The sequence below is a fragment of the Rutilus rutilus genome (assembly GCF_951802725.1).
Source record: "Rutilus rutilus genome assembly, chromosome: 1".
Classification (NCBI taxonomy): domain Eukaryota; kingdom Metazoa; phylum Chordata; class Actinopteri; order Cypriniformes; family Leuciscidae; genus Rutilus; species Rutilus rutilus.
The window spans coordinates 38213489-38236730 of NC_140209.1; the positions used below are offsets into that span (position 1 = coordinate 38213489).

General features: G+C 38.3%; 1 protein-coding gene across 4 annotated transcripts in view; it reads right to left on the bottom strand.

Annotated features, from left to right (window-relative positions):
• The window catches only part of asic2 (acid-sensing (proton-gated) ion channel 2), a 437935-nt gene that overhangs the window by 140534 nt on the left and 274159 nt on the right, over positions 1 to 23242 (bottom strand). The window contains exon 1 of one of the 4 annotated variants that reach the window (XM_084425637.1): positions 11416 to 13601. The exons of the other annotated variants lie outside the window; for them this stretch is intronic. Within the exon in view, the coding sequence (XP_084281763.1) occupies positions 11416 to 12129 (714 nt within the window). The 5' untranslated portion in view covers positions 12130 to 13601. Of the gene's footprint in view, positions 1 to 11415; positions 13602 to 23242 lie in introns of those variants that run through there. 4 annotated transcript variants of the gene reach the window in all.

Genomic DNA, 23242 nt, shown 5'->3' on the forward strand with positions numbered 1-23242 from the left:
TTCGCATATTAACTGCAATTTGTCAGTTTTGTCCTGCCAATTTAAGTGATTTTAAACCTTTCGTGCACAAAAAGAACCGAAAGAGAACTCTCAATTTGGCAGTTGCGTGCAGCTATTTGTGCACACAGTTGCACACACCCGAAGCGCGCACAAATTGATTTGTCTTTCACGTCTCCTTGCGCTTGAACGGACACATACACATACACACACAATTATGTCAAAATTCCCATCTCTGCGAATATCCTCATAAACACAGACGGTTGTGTCTTAAGTGAACGTAAAAAGTTGAGAAAGAAATCGGATGTGTATAATTTTATTAGATCCATGCATTTCGGTCTTAAAGTGCCAGCAGCCTATAAATACCTGGTGCTGTCTGTGTCATTAAAATAAATCAAACAACAAAACACAGCTTTAAACAAGATTAATCTGTGTGTGTGTGTGTGTGCGTGCGTGTGTGTGTGTGTGTGTGTGTAGATTATGCGATTCATATTTTCTATATTGAAAATGACGTCTAAAAATAGGCTTTTCAATTAGTTTGATGAACTGCAATTCTATCCACACCCCTTAATAAGCACATGTTTTTAATTTACACACTGGTTTAAACGGTAAAAGTTTGGCTGGAATGACTCCTATAACTTCCAACTGTACTGTTCAATCTGACTTTCTAATGAAACATATGAAGACTTCTGCTGGGTTGTTAAGGTGAGCAAACATGCTGCCAACGCTAATAGTATTCATGGGCCCAAACAATCTATGAGCTTTTCCATCTCAAGCGCTAAACATTCTCATATGGATTAATCCTCATGAATATCAACAAGCTGATTATTGCTAGCATATGCTCCAAGTGTTAGTGAAGCCAGTCTGGAAATGTCCACTTAATATGGTTGAAGCACACTGCTCAGACTCCAAATGATTGAGAATAAAACCCCTCCTTACCCACAGTAACACACTCTCACAAGGACCTGATAATGTCTGCAATGGCCTATTTTGTGATTAGAGATAGTGTAGTTATAGATTGTTAAATAGCGTAAATTAGATCTGAGCCGTGTGTTAATAAGATTGTAGATCCAGCAGACCACTGACCCCCCTGACCGATCTCTGCAGTGATACCATGTTCCATTTGGTCCGATTTTTTACAACCCTGACGTACAAAACACCACAGAAGGTCAATAAAAAAACGAGAACAGGAGCAGGGCAGTTTATTACGCAGAGCTTTTAAAATACCATTGGCAATTTCCATAACACAGAACCATCGCGCTCCGCAAGTGGTATTTGTTAATGGTAATAAACCCTCTGCCATGAGATTTTACTCGGCATGCCATTGAAAATAGGACCTTTGTGTAAAATGTACTATAAACCTGCAGCTGGAACAGTGAGGGAGAACCTCCACAGAGAAGAAACAAAAAATATATATTTGCAAAGAATGGATTTTATATTATCGCAGGTCAGGTTTGTTTTGAATTTAAGGAGGTGGTCTGTTTTATTTTGGTGAGGTAGTTCTTTTAAAACCAGCAGGAGTTCGTATACTGCGACTGGAGTGATATTAATTATTGATGAAGGCCACTGCTGCACTCAAATGTAACTATAGATAAATGACTCACAATGAAAAAGAAAAAAGAAATCAATATCAAGTCCACATTAATAACTCAAACAAGAACAGGCATGGTGGCACACATGCATGAGCATGTGATAAATCTGTCAGCATACTGTACAATATTACATATATGCCCTTGAGAAGACTTAATCACAATGAATTGATTGCCAATTTTGTTTGCCTAATTGACTTTTCGATTAGAAATCTGGGTTTGTTAAATTAAAGACCATGTTTAAATTCACACTAGTAGAAACACTAGATCCTTTCAGTGACTGGGAATTTTGTTGGTGTCTACATTTGTGAAAAGTGCTAAAAAGAAGAGCAGCACACAGACTATTGCAAATTCACCCAAGCATTGTCAAACCTTGACACCTTGTTATATACGGTATATTCAGAAACTCTTTAGTTAATTCAGAATTCTGTGCCAAATCCTCAACCAGACATAGACACAAGCAAACACATGCATACACAGAGCCCTACATATCCTACCACTGGTAAGATCCTTTCTAATTGTATTCTACAGTATGTCCACGTACACAGTGAGAACACCAGCAGCTCATCTTTGCAACCTGTAACCTCACAAAGCTCCTTTATTGTTCTTTTCATGCGTGTCAGACTGTCACTATGGCACAGTTTCTCTGTCATCTATCCTCTCTCTCCTTCACATCTCACTTGTTGTGTTCAAAGGCTTCTCAGCGCTATTGGACTTGTCACAGCTTACGTTCGTCAAGATGGCAATGCACAAGCATTTCCATAAAGATCCAAAGCAACTGTGTCTCTTTCTTTCATTAATGCGCTGATGTTTTGTGTGATAGTGATGTTGTAAACACTGGGCCACTGTGAATCTTCATAGGTATGTGGGCGTATACTTTATATGTGAGGAAAAGCAGTAATGTGACTGAGTGTTAGATGAGCTCAGACACTAGGCCACCGCTGAAACCATCAAGACCTTCCACAAATACTGCAGTCGCAACACAGTTATCCACATTTACATAATTTAACAATTTAGCTATTAACAGCCCTAAGTGTTATAAGAAATTAATTACACAAAGAAGCAATTCATTAAATCAAAACAACAAATAAATACTGTATTTGCTGAGAAATACAGTAAAAACACTCAGATAAAAACAGAGTAGACAATAAATTGGTTCAAGATGTTATTCATTTTAATTATTAATGATATGATGTAATACTATTATTATTTTAATTCTTGCTATTAATAATTGCACTAAATATATAAAAAAAGATTAAACTGACAGCCCTAATAAATATCCACACACATGTAGACTAAGAACAGTTGTGCACCATTCAAAACTGAGAATGCCTTTTAGATTTAAATTCAGTTGCTGAATATTAAATGTGTCCTATGTAAGTTTTGGCCCTCTAGCAGTTAAAATACAAAAATGCATCCATTTTGCAGAAAATCTTCGTTTGGTTGTGCTTTGGCTCTGTGTGACTGTGTGGATGAATATGACCATTCACAATAGATAATACTTTACAATGAACCTTCAGTTCTTGCCACCTCTGATAAGCCAAGCCAATGTTGATTCTTGTTTCATTACTAGCTCTGTCTTGTTCTCTTTTTGCCAGCAGACTCTCCTCTGTTCTGCGTTTTTTTAAACAGGTGATTCCCCGGAGGTTCGCGATTTAGCGTAATCCATCTCAACCTTTCTCACTCGTGACTACTAACCTCCAACACCACACGCCGCGCGTCAAAGTAGTAACTTTTTTTCTATTTACAGATATGACGAGACACGCACAGGACATGCATTGCCTATGAAAACCATTCCAACAGGTTATATAACAAATTATAAACACTTTATAATAGGCTTACCACAGTGAATCAGGGTAAGACAAAAACATGTTTTGGAAGGAGGATTGTTGATGTATTTACTCATTATTTAATTTTTTTTTTCATTTTTGACAAAAAAAGGTACATAGTGTACCTTTAATTGAATTTGAACGAATCTGTGTAAATAAGGAAGTAGAATTACAACTAAATTTGTGAAGAAGCTTTGAATATCAATTGAATTTTATTTGAAGTAAAAAAAAAAAAAAGTCTTAAGCTACAAACTTACAGTACAAACAGACAGACAGACAGACAAACAAAAAGATTCATGGACTAAAGTGAAAGAGCAGTTAATGTCCCAGATTTCCATTATATGTTGAATTTCTTGGAATTACAAATAAGGAAAATCCACTTTCTGTTGTCAATCAAATTTAAACTCCATCTAATGAATTGAAAAGGATCCAATTCCGAATGTTTCCCAACCAATACAAAGAGACACAAACTGTATGTGGATCAATGGACATACACATGACACAATTAAAGGAGTCATAATGTTGTGTTACCTTGGATACCCAATGCTCTATTATAGTCTTTCAGGCACTTCTAAAAAAGAAAAGTGGAAAAAAAAATCAACACAGAGCCCCTCAGACCCTTATTTCTAAAGGCATTATTGTCTCGCGAGATCTGATGCGATGTTTTGGCTGTCGTGGACGGTCATTATAATAATGCAAATGAGGGGCGCGTTGATTGGTCGTAGAAAAAATACACCATTTCCAGATACATTCTTACAGAAGCCCCACTAACTGAAAGCTATTTTCAAACTGCATGTTTTGCATGAGTTTGGCTAATAATGTTTAGTGGTATATTGTTTTCATACTTGCATTTAAACAGTTTTAGCCACTGAGCATGGACTCCTGTACCGTCACTACTGTAGCTGCTAGTGTAAAACAAAGTGGAAAGATGTGGCTAGCATTCGTAGAGTCCATTCCCCGTGTTTACCTCGAAGGTAACGTTACATACAATAGCTGCATTAGCAGTTAGCTGCTATTTGTTAACCACAGTAGAGCAATAAAAACACAGTCTTACCTTTTCAATTTCTGGCAAGTCCCTGATGGTTGGGATGGCACCTTTTCCCAAACGGAGCTTCGAGGCCAAGTTCGCCTGATATTGCCCCAAATTTGTAAATGATTCCGGTGTAAAATGTTTAGCGCACACACCTAACGATACGCCACTTGAAAGAGTTGTTGGGACAGCGTCATTAAAAATGAATTTCCTCCACTGTTCCCTGATAGTTTCGTCCGTTTTTGGTAGATAAAACACATTTGCATGTTGTTTGTGGCAGTCACCCACAGAGCATCTCAGGTGTGCACTCGGTTTCTCCATCTTTCTCGAGTCGACTAAACTGAATCTGAGGGGGAGAGGGGGAGAGGGGCGGGCTTCCCGCGGCATAGGTTTGCGGTGTCCATATTTGGTATATCCTCCCCCGTCTTGACGTCAAGAGGGGGAAGAAATCAAAATCTCGTTTTTTCGTGCGCGTGGCCTATTTTACAAACCCTGAGGTAAACAAACGCTTCACTTTTAAATATCGGCTTCCCGGCCAGTGTACAATCATTATGCAATCATAACATACATTGATTCTCGTGGAAAAGTGAAATTTCTACATTATGACTCCTTTAAAAGAAAGTTGTAGATCATGTCACACTGAGTGATGAGCCATTTATATGAATCGAACATACTAGGAACATGCAGGTGCCTTTGCTTACTGATATGGAACATGGTTTATTTTCGTGGCAAGACTATAAGTGAAGCCATTCGTATTCAACTCTTATCGACCAGCATTCACACACAGCTGTCTCAATAAGAGCCAGGAGAGCCAAAGGAAGTACGCACACACGCACACACACACACGCACACACACACACACACACACACACACACACACACACACACACACACACACACACACACACACACACACACACACACACACACACACACACACACACACACACACAAACATATTGCCTCACCTGGCAGAAAATGTGTGTGCACAAATGGAGGCATAACCCATTAATGAAAGAAAACACTGTGCAAACCCTTTTGGGAGACTGTGAGAATGATAGCAGTACCATGCCAAAAAAAAAAACACACAAAAAAAAACACTTCACTAACGTTATTTTGTCAAAGTGTCAAGAACATCTCAAAGTTAAAATCTCTGTAGGGTCTGGGAGTATTGAGAGGTCAGGCGATAGCGCAACGATTTTAATTCATCTGCCAGTGAACTCCTTGAACAGCCTATCTCAACCCATCGGACTCCAGACCATAGCTTGATATAGCCACATGATATCAAAAGATGCATCATCCAAAACTGCTGGAAGCAGAAGGATGAAACTTGTCTGAAAATATTGGATATGAGTTTCAATACTCTGGTGAGAAACCACTCACCAGAGGAACATTAAAAACCAATCTAGCCTTGGGATAAGACTGGCAAGTTTTATAGCAGGCAGAGTAATTCATACTATATCACTGAATACGTATAATTAATAGTTGTAGTTGAAACATTTTACTTGCAGGTGATGTCATTTTTGTTTCTTTGTGTAAATGTGCAGTATTACTACATAACCTTTATTTTAAAAGACCCCTTTCAGTTTTTATATAGATAAATATAGTGATTGAAATAAATGATTTATGGTATTCATGGCTAATTCAATTAGTATTCCCATTGCAATATATTGCTTCTTACTGTAATGAAAACAGAGCGAGAGAGAAAACAATGGTTGACAATCACTTTGGCATTACTGGGTTTGTACTGTCAGGTAATATAGTGTTTTCCTTATAGAATAAAAGTGAATATTTGTAAGAATTTGAAAAAGTATTGATTTCTCTTCGTTTTGGAATTGAGGCTTAGAGAATTATCATTCAGAAACCTGTAGTATTACAGTTTTTCTCAGCTAATTTGACTAATTTCCCCAACACTGAGATTGATATAATTTTTTTAACAACTAAGTCTTCCAAAATGCACTGTACATTTTCTTTGATTTAACAGAACTTGAATACATAATTTTATGGAAAATAATTTAAATGTCAGTTTGTAGTACATCTGTATTTGAGTGGCATGTGCCAGTGAAAGTCATATGTAATACCAGTACAGTATGTTGTTGATCACGCAAACTTCAAGGAAATGGACAAAATAAATCTATCATGGGTCACTGTTGTAAGGTTTAGAAGTTCATATTTCATATTTGAAAGTTGTAATGCTCAGCTATGATTACCGCATTAAAAATCGCATCCGTTACTATAAACCTTTCTTTTTGCATGACCATGCATGCACACCGCTAAGTGTAACATTGGCCATCGCAAGATAAACCAAAACTTACGCCAGTTGAGGAAGGTCCATGGGTGTTTTTGTTATTTGTTTGTGAGTTAGACGGTAGCAAAAACAAAAACAAGTAATCAGAGTCTGATATTAATCTAAATAAATATAAATATAATTTATATATAATTTAAATAATATAATATGTGGTTAGCAGCTCTCATCTATGGCTTTAATATTTCACACACACACACAAAACAAAATGGAATTACTTATTAAGAAATAAAAATAACAGTGTGAACAAACAAGCATTCCTTCAGCAGAAGCCTGAAAGTTTTGTTAAAGTATACTTGATGAAGCCACATTATAGGCATTAGTTTAATATAGAATCTAAAGACCTACATTACTCTGCATTGTGAAGAGCCAGTGTCAAGGTCAAGCACACTTCTAAATGGTTGATGCCAATTTTCATATTGTATTTCAAAATAGTAGGTGTCACTTTATAATGATTTGATGAGATAAGATAAATGATTGGTAGTGTTAAATTGTGATGGCACATACCCCTGCTGGTTGGTACCACTTTAATTAGAGTGTTCAACTTTTTAGTTGTGGTCATCATTCTAAATAGTGTTTATATTCTTTTATAATCCCAAATGACACAGCTGAACTATCAATCCTACGCAAGTAGAAAAAAAATGTGTGTGTTTTTAAATACGTTAAACAAATTATATAAAAATGAAACTTATAATAACTTAAAATAACTCTGGGATGTAATAAACCCTATATTTGAAAGCAACTTATTATTAATTAAATAATAATTCATTTAATTTTAATTCTGCTTCTCAAGAAAAGGCTCACCTGTGAACCCAGAGCAAAAAAAAAAAACCCAAGGAGAGACCTGGAGATAGACTGGGAAGCAATGAAGGACTGAGAAGAGCTGTACGTATGCGCAAAGTGGGAATAGGAGAAAGAGATCAAAAGTAGGCTAACTGAGGGAGAGAGGGATAAGAGAGTGGGAGAGTAGATGGCATTGAGAGATTCGAGGATGGTATAGCAGGTGAGAAGAAAAGAAAAGGAGATTAAAGAAAGAGAGTCTCAAATCAGATGAGAGCCATTCAGATTGAATGTGTTATGAATCATGATCTCTTGCTGGACAGAAGCAGAATGTGAGCAGATTTACTGTGATACAAAAAAAGTTATTTCAGGGGTTATTAAATAAAATAACAAGTCTCTTTTCTTGTGGTTTGGAACATTGACCAATTAATTGTCATTAGTGTAAAAATGACTTTTGTTGCTGCCCTACGTGCCAGTGGCATAAAGAGCAGTAAGTAAGTAATTGTAAAACTGGTCATGGTAATGAGTAAACATATGAAAAACTAAGACATGGAAATTGTCTTGTGTCACTTTAGCCATTAATTACGCTGCATTTTAGAACTGTTAATTAATCAGAAACCTTTTTAAATATGAGGCTGTTCCAGTACTGTTACCCGTCTGTATATTGATTTATGTAAATTTCCTCTAATGCTTAAAAAAAAAAAAAAAGTACGCTTGAAGCTGAACAAACATGAGCACATTTGCATTCATATCATAATATTCATGTGCATGTTACAAGGTTAAAGTGCTCCAAATGACAGAAACATTGAAAGGTTAAATGTTTTAGCAATGCTTTCAAATGAATCATTTCATGGACAGCCAGATATCAATAGGTTCTGACACAAGTGATCCACAAATGACAGATCATTATGAACTTCATTAATGGCGAGTCGGTCTGGCTTAATTCTGATAATACAATTTGAATAATATACACAACATACATTACATTTTGACTGTCAATTTGAACATGCCATATTTTTTGCTTGTTTAGAAATGTCCTCGTGTTGGGCTTGGTGACTGGTTGACCGCATCCCACAGCCTCGGTCGCCAATTTCAAAGCAAATCCCCCAAACCACAAAATCTCACACAGTATACTGCATTTATCGAATGTTTCAGCTAAACACCTGTCACACAACAAAATATATTGGCTACATAACTGAGAAATCTACCGATTTTCTCGAGGAAACTAGAAAGACCACAGAAGGGAGGCACGGCTTCTCGCTCTCGTTCCAGACGGGAGACCCCCTGACGGAAAGCTTCAACCTCAAGGATCATTAAAGTGCCAGACCAAACTAATCAACGCAGTGTTGGAGCTAATGAAACTCATCCATTTCCATCAAGTGATGGACATGGCTGACTAACAGTGTTACCATGGCGATGCAGTGATGGAAATCTATGTCTTCATAACTACAATTATGAATATATAGATAGCCAGGCTCAAAGGTTTGCAAATGTACTAATCATACTGTATTTCTAAGCCATCTGTGGTCCCACAATGTAAAACATTTAGTAGTAGAACTTCATTAAGTTAATTATAGTAGTACTGCATAGTCAGTAGTAGAAGTACTACTAATAGTAAAATGTGTTACAAATAAGTTGAGATAATAAACTCTGCTGTTCGCGTTCATATAATTATTTCAAACATCTTATGAGTGAGCCAGAATTAGCTTATTTCTGTAACATCCAACAGATAAACTGCAGCCATATGAAACATCCCAAAGCTGGATATTAGAGTTTTCCCTGCTGGGGCTTCTCCGATTGTCTTGCTGGGTCACTAATACACTTTGTAATGAGTAGATAATGTTAAGCTAATGTAATGGAGAGAAAAACTGAGCTGATGAGGTAGAAGAAAATTAGCCATCACACACGGGATTTCCAAACTCTAGTTTTCTAAACTCTTAAAATGGCTTTATTTAACCTCCAGTGACTACTATATGAGCTAAGTAAACACGGACGCTGTTGGGTAAGAAGTACAATAAATAAACACTCATTTACACGGACACATAAATCATCATGTCTCAAACTATTGATATACTTGCCATTAGAAGACATAATGCGTGGCTTAAATAAGATGCATACAAGGCACATATGTTCTTGTTATTGTGAAATGGGTTGTTCAAATTCTCCACAAACTGCAGTGCCGTTCCTAAACACAGTGAAAAACACCTCAGTGGCATCCAGCCCTAATTAAGAATTATTGTGAGAGAGTTGCAAAGTAGTCTCGCACAGATACACAAATGCAACAAGAAGCTCTGCTGAAACGTAGCCTGAGAGAGAACATCTGCCCGCGCTCCTCCTCTCCCCACATCAAGAGAATTAGAGAAACAACAGAGTGGTAAACAACACAATGAGACTGAAAGATGGAGAGGGAGGAAGGACAGAACCCAAAAAATCCTTCTCACAGTCCCACAACATTACTTCATTTACAATGTGCATCCTACTGCTGTCACTCTGAGACTGACTGAAACATCCCACAACTCCTTACAAAACATTTAACAGTGGCCTATTAAAATGAATAGCGTGCTAAATATTCTGTAATTTATAGTAAATAGAATTCTGTCAAATTTTCAAGACTCAGTTTAAAATCTAATAATGGTGTTTGAAGCTGTGGGACAGTGATTAGAAGTGACCTTGTAATTGAATATTTTATTAAATTAAACTTCTGAGCCAAATTCATAATGTTGTGCTACAGATACAGTATTTTTATTTTTATTTTTAAACCTAAATAAAGTTAATAAAGTGATTAAACATTTATTTTATTATTGACCCTATACTAAATGGGGTTAATTGTCACAACGAAACCCTGCCATTTTATTTTTTAAATAATACAAATAAAATAAACAGTAATAATATTATCAATACTAAAAATAAATAATAAAATACTGCAAATATAAAGCGTCTTTGATCATTTATCTTCATACTTTTCTTAATTGATTTTAAAGGCTTTTTAAAGGTCTATAATAGTGCTCATAATAGTAATATATAATAGTTTAATTTCTCAGAATAATGTATTTGCACAGAAAGGAATGAGTGTATGCAATACAGCTGCAGCAGTAGTGACTGTGGAGAAACAGGATGAGCACGAGGAGAAGGATGACATGCACTATCAATAGGAGTCTGAGACTGTGACAGTATTGCAATGTAGAGCAACACTCATTTCTATGAATATAAAGAGATTTTACTGAAAAGCACAAATAAATATTCATGTAAAAACAAGCGTTGTGCGCTGTACAGTTGCAAGAAGGTGAGCAAAAAGAGAGAATTCATCCACAAACTGTTGATACTGATTGGCATTTTCTCTTAGGTGTGGGTAGAAAAATCGACATAATCTTATGTCACGCCTGGTTAATTATTTATTGGAATGAAAAAAATCAGTGTTTGCTAATAGGCTAGACAGTTGCTACACTACCAGATCTCTGTGGAAATAGGTTGAACGTCCTGGAGTTGGAGGTCTTTATGAGCAATGCAAATGCAAATAGCACATTATGCTCAATCAGAATCGCATTATGAAAATCAGCCTTGGAAGATCACATCACCTGATGTGTTTGTAAAAAGCTGGTGTTCAACTTTTGACTTCCTGAGAAAAAGCAACAACTGTCTTTATGAATTGGGGTCAGAAAGTTCTGATGCGGGTGTACAAAATGCGCTGTGAAATATTTGAAGCATGACGGAGAGGGCAACGCAGGACAAGAGCTAACGAGAGGTCAGAGCAGAGTCTGTGCATGTGCTGCATGAAAGAATAAGTCACAGCGAATTTGACAAACACTAGAGAGAAAAGGTGACAGAGAAAGAGACAGAAGGAGAGAGAGAGAGAGAGAGAGGTGGAGGTCATTTGTTCAGACTCACAGTGGAGAAGTTGTGGGCTCCACAGGGCTCTCCGCGGTACTTGCAGGCCAATAGCATATCCTCCAGCTGGTGGCCCAGTCGGTCCATGAACTCCATGCTGGTGCCCTCGAAGCGGCGTGGAGGCAGGAAAAGACGGAAATCTGACAGCTTGCTAAACCATGCCCGCCTGTCATCTTGAAGCAGGTCCAGCACCAAGGGTCTGGCCGTGCGGTTGGCAAGCAACAGTCCAAGCCAGTGACCCGCAAAGTACAGATCGCTCTTAGTGATGTGGTTCAAACGAATAGGGTTATTGTTGCAGATGGTGACCGTGGGAAAAGCGAGTTCTCTCGCCCACTCTGTGTGGATTCTTGTGTGAGTGGGAAAGGCCAGCCAGTGAAGAAGCCGATTCGAGGACCAGGAAACTAGAAGACCCAGACATGTACAGAATGCCAGCATCCAAAAGGCCCGGCGGCTGAGTGAGTTTGACGGAGCACAGATGTGCCGCAATCCGTGGAGGCGAGTCCGCGCTACGAGGGCCACGGTGAGGTGGGACAGATTGTCTCGTGGTGCTCCGTCTCGGGTGTGGCGGCGACGACGGGCCCTGCCTTGGCCCGGCATGGGCGAGGCAGGGCGCAGACAGGGGCCTTCCAGAGCCATGAGGGCCCACAGGGCTGCTAGAGCAGCAGGGGGGGCGCCTTCATCTCCCAGCCAGGCCTCCGTGGCCGGGGCCCTCATGGGGCTCCAGGAGCACAGAGAGAGCCACAACACTGATTTCCTGAATACTAATCTCACTTTTAGAGTCCAGCAATCAAGTCACACACTATTGTAGCACCTGCAAAACTACTCAAGTTTCAACTGAAGTGTACAATTCCAACTTTGCTTTGATTTCCACTTTAATATCCTGTCAAATGTATGCAGACTTCATTACTGGATTGAATAAACACATTCACGCACAAATACACTGCTCCCTAAGGTACACAAAATTCACCATGTGTCTTCATACCCACTGACAGCTCTCTATAAACCCTCAGGCAACATCCCCAGGCTATTTTCCTTGTTCCTTTCTCTTTCTAGATCTATTTCGCTCCCCTCCTCAGTCCATCTGGTCAGGGTGCCCAGACTTAGTCTGGGTTAGCAGACAACCTGCAATCAGCAAATCTCCTGAAGTTCAGGCAAGTGAATCAGATCTTAATGAGAGAAAAAAATAAATAGTTAAAAGACAGATTGTAAGAGAGAATTATGAAAAAGAGATGAATTGTGGAAGGCAACGCCAGTTGAGTCACAAGAAAGAAGGATCTGAGCGAGTCTCCAGGCAGGCTGTCCTGTTGGTAAAATGGACCTTTTTCCACAATCTCTGGAGAGAGGGTTTCCTGAACACTAGCTAGAACTGACCCCACAACCCCATCTTGTCTTTTTACCTCTTTTTCTCTGGCTTTTACAGTGATACTGTACTGACTTTTCGCCTTCCCATTTCTCTGTCTCTGTCCTCAACAATGGGGGCACATGGCCAAAAGCCTGGTGTTACAGAGGTCGTACTTCGTGCTAGTTCACACACACATACGCACACACACTGACTCTTGCCTGTAGGAGGGCTGAATGATGTGGAATCTGTTCTGACATGGTCCGAATTCAGCATCTCACTCTCTCTCTCTCCTTCCCTTTTTCCATCCTTATTTTAGACAGACACGGCATCCTTGATCTTCTTCTCCTTTGATTTTCCTTCGCTAAAAATATCCATTCCCGGAAAATTTAATTCTTCAATTTGTATCCATGTCCCTCCTCTTTACTCTGTCAATCAAAGTCAAGTATATATTATATATATACAGTATATAGTATATATCAAAGCATGCTTGCTCCTCCCCCTGCCTCTCGCGTGCCTCCTCTTGTCCTTTATCGTTGTCTGGACGGATTCACTTCTGCCTCTTTGGTCGCTCGAAAGAGAGAGAGCGCGGGTGAGCAACAGAAGCTGCTCAGCATGGGAGACTTTGCTTTCCTTTGCACTGTTTAATTGCTCTGCTGTTGCTGCCACGGCACTCTCGCCTTCCCTTTCGCGCTCTGTCGGTCTGTTCGCTCAGCATTCCTCTCCTCCTCCTGGGTCACTCCGTCTATTCACTCCTCCTTCTGCTCTGTCGTTTCTGTTCTCTCCGCACTCCTCCGTGTCCACACAGTCAGTGCCTGGCTCAGCCTGTGCCAGCTCTCTCTCTCACTCTCTTACTTACTTGCTTACTCTCTCTCTCTCTCTCTCTCTCTCTCTCTCTTTATTTGCCTCCATATTTTGGTCACTGCCTGCTTCCTTGAACAAGGCTGAAAAGAAACAAAAGAGTCGCTCTAATGTTTCTCTTCATATGCTTGTTAAAATGTAAAATGGTGTCCTGTGTGTGAGCGTGTAGGAGGGTTGTTTTGTGTAGGAAGAAAAGCCAAAAGAGCTCACTGGTGTCCTACACTTCCTTTCTCTCACACTTATATTCTACAGTATGTCACCTCTTTTTCTGTATTTTACATACATATCTGGTCCTTTTCTCTCTTTGCAAGCTACACAAATATGCCAACATTTTTTTTTTTAAATACATTTTTTTGGGCATAACTGAAACGTTAATTATTTAAGATTTGCAAGACAGTGTGGAGAATGTTGTCCAATTGTACTTTCTGTGCCCAACAGAAACCAGCTCACGACCAACTAGGTGTGCAAGGGAGGTTTATTTATTCATTATCACTCAACTTCTCATTCTTAGATTGAAAAAAAAAGTATACCTAAAAATGATTCCTAGGGCCCTATTTTAACGATCTAAGCGCATGGTCTAAAGCACTTAGGGCGTGTCCGAATCCACTTTTGCTAGTTTAACAACGGGTAAAATGGTCGGCGCGCCCGGCGCATGGTCTAAAAGGGCTGTCCCTATTCTCTTGATGAGTAATGGGTGTGTTTTGGGCGTAATGTGCAATAAACCAATCAGAGTCTCATCTCCCATTCCCTTTAAAAGCCAGTTACGCTCGCGCCATGGCGGATTGCTATTTACAAGGCGGAATTTGCAAGCGGAAAGACCTAACGCTTCTCTAGCGAGGAAACGGATCTGCTCGTGTGCAAGGCTAATCTACGGGACAAGCCGAATTCCACTATATCTTTATGTACACAATATTAATCTTTTACATTATATTCCTTTTATTTTTAATATTTGCCAATTTTGTGTGCTGCTGCACGTCCCTGTGTGTGTAATAAGCTATTGCACCCTTTAATTAACAAAAAAATACTGTGCCATTGACTTTAGATCAGGTTTCAGTTGGTCAATGTTTATTTGGCGCAGTCTATTTCAGTTGCCTCAAAATAGCAACGCGACAACAATGCACCCGAACACACCTCATGTTCAGACCAGCACTCCCATGGGCGAACAATTATTATATTTGTATTCTATTATTCTATATTCTATTTTGCTATTTAAACAACGTGGCGCAGGACGTGAAAATGATAACTGCGTTGGGCTAAAACTAGCACAAAAAAAACTTGGGTCATGCCTGGCGCCATAATGCGCCGGGTGTATGATAAATGTAAGCAGACATCATACTCGACTAACAAGAGATTGCAAACGACGAGTTAAATGCTTAAAAAAAAAAAATATATATATATATATTTTTTTTTTTAATGAACTGATTTTGATTAACATTTTATACATTTAGGTTTAAATACATTTAGGTTTCAGGGTTTAGGTTACATCAGCAAAATGTAATTTAAGGGTCAAATTAGATACAAACACCTCCTTAAGGTAACAATAGTACCACATTTTACAGTGTATTAACTCACTCACTCACTGAATTCATCTTCACACACATGCAGGTTCCAAATGACCAGTCAGAGTCTTTGCCACATAAGTGGCAGTCACAGATAACCAAATATTTAGAGAGCGACAGATGGAGTGAGGGTTGGATAAAAGTTTTTTCTTTAATCACAAACTGAATACATCACACACAATTTGATGCATCACATCATTCTCTTGAAATGTTTCACTAATTAGCCAATAATATTTGCAAGTAGTGTATTTAAAGAGAGAGAGAGAGAGAGAGAGAGAGAGAGAGAGAGAGAGAGAGAGAGAGAGAGAGAGAGAGAGAGAGAGAGAGAGAGAGAGAGAGAGAGAGAGAGAGAGAACAAATCCAATAAAAAAAAATATATATATATATATATATATTTAACCAAATCTGCTTTCTCAGATATAATTAATGAAGACGCTTTTGTAAGGCACATGGGCTCTGTACATGTAAATGAGTCATTGGGAGATACAAATTGGATATTGATACCATACATCACAGTCTAGTGACAAATAAGGGCTTTCTTAGAATAATACTTGACCCCAAAATTAATGTTCTCACCTTAAAGGTGCAGTGTGTAATTTTAGCGGCATCTAGTGGTGAGGTTTGCGAATTGCAAACAGCCAGTCACTCACGGCCTATCCCTCAAATTGCAAACTCGAAGGAGAAGCTACGGTGGCCGACGTAGGATCGGAAGATGTCGTCGTCTGAGTCAGCAGAGAGTAGCAAGTCAAGCAATGAGGTTTCTTTATATTATATTTTATATTAAATTATATTTACTTAATTATTCAGTAAAACCACATGTTATTGCGATTGTTATTTTTACTTGTTCATCATTGTGTTAGTCTTTTATTCACTGACTTTACCATAGCTTGTTTCCATGCTAGTTAGTATAAGATAAGAGCTATGGATAAGAGCATCAAAGCAGCTAGGTAAGGGGAAATAGCTAACGTTACGATGTCCGAGGCGTCGTTCAGACAGCATGTTTTTCTCCACGTTTGCAGAGTCAGGGACAACCTGAGTATTCTGCTGCGTCTTTTTCTGCTGCTTCTCATTCAAGTTAGTGACGAAACGCGCTCTGTAGCGCTGTCTGTTCGCTGTCTGCTACGGTAGAAACATGACGTCACAATATGTCGACCTTCATAGAAGGGGGGTGCCCACGGTTATGTAGATATAAAATGACTCATTCTAAGGTAATAAAAACATAACGGTTCATTAAGTAAGGTCTTTATACACCACTGAAAACATAGTTATGGATCTTATATTGCATTTCTGTCAATAGATCCTCAGAAATATTACACATTGCACCTTTAAACAATATAAATCTGAATGATTGTCTTGTGAGATTATTATTAAAAAAAAATTCAATGAACACATTCATCTTGATTACAAATCAGACTGAACAATTTATTCAGGCTGATCTAATTACTGACTTACTGAGTCAATACAGCAGTTCTAGAGTTAACAATTCACTGGAAGGGAAGAGTATCACTGAAAAATTATGAAACTTTAGGAAAATCTGTTCATCACACAAACCTGTGTTTTCAACGGATTTGGAATATAGCACATTAATCACAGCTATGGATCTTCAACATATTTAATGCCTTTGTTTCTTGGAACAAAATCATTTCAGTTCGGAACAATATTAATAAATGATGATGATTTCCATTTTTGTGTTTTCCAGTTCTTCATTATACTAGCAAATACATTTTTATCATATTATGTAGTTCTCATTTGTAAGTCGCTTTGGATAAAAGCGTCTGCTAAATGAATAAATGTAAATGTAAATGTAATGTAGTTCAAGCTACAAACCAGAAGGTATAAAGTTGAGACTGCTTTAGATTTATAGCTTCATATGCAAAATTTATCTCTTTATCTATATTGCATTAATAGCCTCAGTTGTATGTATTTTTTATAAGACCTAATAAAATTACAATAAATGTGATTTATAATTCATTGGTAAGACTTGGAGAGCTAGTGAAGTCAGATTCATGACTTTACTGAAACCTTGTATCTTGGGAAGTGACTTGAAGGTTCAGACCTAGGCATTGACTTTGTCTTGTAAAACATTGTCTTGGACCTGTCTGACAAATTTCTGGCTGTTCTTTGAGGCACTACATTAGAGTAGAAAGAAAAAAAAAATATTAAAATGATTTGTGCATAAAAGGTCATTCTAATACCAAGCAGCAAAAAAACGGCAATGATGTAAGGCCAGCGGTGAACTGGTGCGCAGCCTTGCATAAAACACATTTTAATTCATTTCAACAGGAGAGAGATTCATATTATCTTCATTGTCCTCATATCACAAGTATAATCTATAACTTCAGTCTGGAGCCCTTCAGCCATTACTTATCAGTTAGCATCACACCTCCCCTAGGATCTCATATCCTCCAGTATTCAAGCAGCCTGGACATCAGTGAATCTATTAACTGCTGCATGATTCAGTCTCAGTAAGTACAATATAGAGCATTTGCATCTGGATTGTGTTTTTCATCCTTTTCATTATAAAACTGTGCTAAGTACAATACTTTAGCCTATTATATACATTTCCCCAGTATGTGGGGCGTTTAATTTCACAGCAAGCATGTAACTGATCTTACTATGCTTTCTTTCAGGCAGATGCTTTATTGAGTGCTCATATGATCTCAGCATGAAACGAGCCCTTCAATGTGATCCCTTATCTTATCATATTAACAAACACAAGTGAGTACAAAAGGACATAAACACAAACATGAAGCGACTGGAAGAAACAGACTTCTTTAACACAGCATGCCATCTCAAAGAAATAAACAGTTTACAGACTTATATGTGAAAAGCATAGATCTAAACACAATGGTGTCAGTTACAGTGCATACGATGCCACACTACATGCTATACACTGCAACTATAGCCAAGTTTCCATCCACTTTTTGCGCTGGTTTGTTATCGACAAAGTCAATATGCGGGGGAAAAAAAAACATTTTGAAATTTGGCGTCTCCAGCCTGTTTTCATTCAATTGGCCTTTTACCGATAAGATGGTGTGCGTGATGACGTCACGAATGACGAAAGCGATTTGTCGCATATGTTGTGGTGTATCGCAAAAAAAAATCTGCCCTTGAGCCGTTTCCATACATCTTTATTTTTTAAATATCGCAAATTCTACCTTTTGGGGTTCCACAAGTCAGCACACCCCCCAACACCAAACAAACAAACCCCAAAAAAACTAAAAAACTAAAAATTGCCAGCTTACCATCATTTAAATTTCCAAAATAATTGCAAGTGTCCGAAATATCAGAAGACAATGGTAGAATGAAGCAGTTGCTTATTTGATAGGGCTCGAAGTAACTACCCTTATGCGATGAAGCCCAAGGGTCTGGAAGAGACTGGAAGTGGTGGAGAGACACTTTACAGAAAGTCTCTGGCTGCAACATTTTAGAATGACACGGCCGACGTTTGAGATGCTGTGTGGATTCATTGGTCCTGATGTTGCGCCCATCCCAGGTTGCCACCGACCACCGGCTCCGACACGAAAGCATAAAGAGTAGTGGGCAAAACTTTCAGGGTTAGTAAAACAATTGTCTACCGCGATTACATTAATTGCAAAGAGTAGCCATCTATTGTTCTTCAGGCACTTGTTGATGACAGGTGCATGATACGAGACATATGTGTTGGCACTCCTGGAAGTGCCCATGACACAGCTGTGTTTGCGGCCTCAGATCTGTACAGGTAAGCCTAACCATTCAACATCCTTTACCAGGCCTAAAATAGCTTTACACACAATAAAATGTCTTTAAAAGTTGTGCACTGTAAAAAAATACTAATCTAATTTTATTTGACAAAAGAAAGTTGTGATAAATCATGAAAATAATTTGTTAAAGTGTTGTCATGATTAAAACAAGCTAACAATTGTTGTTCTGTGTCTTACAACTATATGAACTATATGCTGCACTTAAGAAAATGGTAACATCTACATTAACAGGTTTCTTTAGTCAAAAATATTATTTAACATCACTGAACCACAATTTATACAAAAAAAAAAATATATATATATATTGGGGTATTAAATTATGTACAATTATTATGGGAAAAAATGTGAAATATTTGCAATTTAATATAAAAAATTTTTAAATAATGAAAATACTCAAATGTGTCAAATCTTTTGACCTGCACAGTAAATGACCTCTGCTCTATTTTTATTACTCAGACACCCTGAGAGACACCCCCAGGAGGGAGTCCAGGTGCCTCTGCTAGTGGCAGGAGACCCAGCCTATCCACTACTGCCTTAGCTCATCAAAGGTTATTCTGGACCCAATTTGTCAGAAGAACAGGAAGCATTCAATTGTCACTTGAATGGATCGAGAGTTAAGGTGGAGCACACATTCAGACAACTGAAAGAAGATGGCGCACCCTGGCAAAACAGTCAGACATTCACCACTCTTTCATGCCTACAGTTGTGGCAGCATGTTGTGTACTCCATAACATCTGTGAGATGGAGAAGCAACGATTCATACAACCTTGTGAAGACTGATGTAATGAAGGCGAGAGACAACCATGACCGACCTTGCCTCGAGAAAAGGACAGTAACACGTAAAGACCATCCGCGCTGGTCGGATGCCGGTTTTGGGCCGATCGAGCGCAGGCCTTACAGATGTGTGCCTCCTTGGGTCTTAAAGTGACAGCAGCCTAATACAGTGGTGGTCAGAATTAATGGCACCCCTGGTAAATATGATAAAAAATGGCTGTAAAAAAATAAATCTGCATTGTTTATCCTTTTGATCTTTCATTTAAAAAATGTGCAAAAATCTAACCTTTCATTGAAGTAAAAGGATTGAAAGTGGGGGGTAAATCACATGATGAAATAAATGTTTTTCTCCAAAACACGTCGGCCACAATTATTGGCACCCCTAGAATTTTTTACAAGTAAAATATCTCTGAAGTACATTCCCATTAATATTTGCCTTTACTTAGCACACCAGGGTGACTAGGAACATGAAATTGTCCAGCTATGACTTCTTGTTTCACAGGAGTTTAAATATGACGAATACACAAAGGCCAAATTTATTTAATCATCCATCACAATGAGTAAAACCAAAGAATATAGTTCTGATGTGCATCAAAATATTGTTGAGCTTCACAAAATAGAAAGTGGCTGTAAGAAAATAGCTAAAGAATTGAAAAATCCCCATTTTGACCATCAGGGCAATAATTAAGAAGTTCCAATCAACTAAAGATGTTACAAATCTGCCTGGAAGAGGACGTGTGTCTATATTGTCTTAATGCACGGTGAGGAGGAAAGTTTGAGTGACCAAAGACTCTCCAAGGATCACAGATGGACTATTGCAGAGATTACTTGAGTCTTGGGGGTCAGAAACAGAAAGTCTAAAAAAAAAAAGATCAAACAACCCCTACATCATCACATGTTGTTTGGGAGGGTTTCAAGAAAAATCCTCCTCGCTCCTCCAAAAATAAACTCCAGCATATTCAGTTGTCAGACATGACTGGATCTTCAAAAGGGACCGGATTCTATGGTCAGATGAAATAAAAAAAAGTTTTTTTTGGCAGCAAACCCACCTGATGTGTTTGGTGCAAACAGGGATGAAGAGTACCCCATGCCTACGGTTAAATATACTGCCGGATCTTATATGTTGTGGGCCTATTTATTTGCTGGAGGACCTGGACATCTTGTTCAGATACATGGTATTATAGATTCTAGCAAATACAAACAGATAAAAAATCAAAACCTGACTGCCTCTGCTAGAAATCTTATAATGGGCTGTGGTTGGATCTTCCATCAGGACAACGGTCCAAAACAAACATCAAAATCAACACAAAAATGGGTAACTGAGCACAAAATGAAGCTTCTGCCATGACCGTCCCAGTCCCCTAAACTGAACCCTATAGAAAATGAGTGGGGTGAACTGAACAGAAGAAGCACCAACATGAACTTCTGAATCTGAAGGATCTGGAGAGATTCTGTATGGAGGAATGGTCTCTGATCTCTTGTCAGGTGTTCTCCGAACTCATCAGGCATTATAGAAGAAAACTCAGATCGGTTATCTTGGCAAAAGGAGGTTGCAAAAAGTATTTAATAACAGGGAGCCAATAATTATGGCCAGCGTGTTTTGGAGAAAAGCATTTATTTTATAATGTGATTTACCCCCACTTTCAATTCTTTTACTTCAATAAAAGGTTCGATTTTTGCGAATTTTTTGAATGAAAGATCAAAAGGATAAACAATACAGATTTATTTTTTTACAGCCATTTTTGATCATATTTACCATGCAGGGGTGCCATTAATTCTGACCACCACTGTATATTTGTCTACCTCTCATTCATTATTTTTTGCTGATCTGAAAAACTGATCCATGACTAAAAAAACACAATATGAACAAATTATGGGTAGAGAGAAGTCAGTAGAAAGTGCCCACACATCATGGCACCTTTTTGATATTATCCAAGCCTGTCTTGTGTTTGTGATCTCAGTAATGCACAATGCAGTATCCCATTTGCATAGTCAGTTGCACACCAGCTAGTCCACTTAGAATGCATAGAGATTCACACTCAAGACATGGGGATAACCTCAGAAGTCTGATCTATCCTCTGAAAGTGTTATGAGATAGCATTATTACAAACAACAAAAACCATTCTTGAAATTAACAAGCAGAAACATGCACAACCTTGCCAAAACTGAGTCATTAGTGTTCTTTTCCCACTATCAACAGACGGCCTCTATGGTATAGAATACTGTATGCATAGCAGGCACAGACTGAGATTTAGAAAAATGTCAGATAGCAGTCAATTGGCTATGCAGAGTGAGCTAGATAGTGCAGTAAAATATGCATGGAAATGCTTGCAATTTAAAAAATGTCATTTAGAAAAAGTTGGGTAATACTGTGTAGGAGTATTTGCACAATGGGGGTATTACTGTCAAACTTAAGGACTAGGCATATCAAAACAATGCAAAAAGAGATGTAATAGTAGGTATTAATGTGCACCAAAGCACCAGTATGCATGATTTGAGGAGCTCCTTATTTGCTGTGATAAATCAAGGGAGATTAGCTTGTATAGCTATTTCTCTACAGACTTATCCTCCCTAATTTACATACAATCTAGAGTAAGTGATGATTGAGATTGTGATGGATTTTTAATAGATAAGATAGTAACCTATCTTTTAAACTAACCATGATTCTAACCATTCTAACATATAAACCTTACTTCACCTTTTAGGTCTAACATTCTAACAACTTCGGACAGAACGTACTAAAACTTTCTGTTCTTTGTCTATTTGTATTATGGAAAATTCTCAAGTGCTGACCATGACAAAATCAAAAATATACTGTCTGTATTATGTCATGATATATTGAGTAATCAGATTAACCCTTTACAATGATATTTTTGCTTATGCCAGTAACAGAGGGTAAAAAGGTGGGGGATTGCTTTACCAATTGAACCAATCATATTGATAGAAGGTGACGTGAGTTAAAGGGATAGTTCACTTTGAAATTAATTTTTGATATGTTTTAGCTTACCTCAAGGGCATCCAAGATGTAGGTGTCTTTGTTTCCGCAGTAGTTTAAATTTTGATATTTTTAGGTCAAACCGTTCTTGTCTGTCAGTCATATAATGCAGGTCGATGGTCACTGGCTCAAAACACAAGCACAGAGTCCAAATTAAAACAATTCCCCACGTCCAAATTAAACAATTCCCCATCATAAGTACACATTGATGGCCTAAGACACGAAACGAGCGGTTTGTGTGAGAAAACGAACAGTATTTATATCGTTGTTATCTCTTGAAAACAGCATGATCTGACGGCGCGGGCGGGTATAGATATATAAATAGATGTCGCCTTGGCTACGGTTTCGTTCCAATGAACTGCAGTAGCGAAGGCGACGTCTAGTGTATACATCTATACCCGCCAGCGGGCGGGTATAGATATATACACTAGATGTCGCTTGGCTACGGTTTCGTTCCAATGAACTGCAGTAGCCAAGGCGACATCTATGTATATATCTATACCCGCCCGCGCCGTCAGATCATTTGGACGTGTGCTGTTTTCAAGAGATAACAACG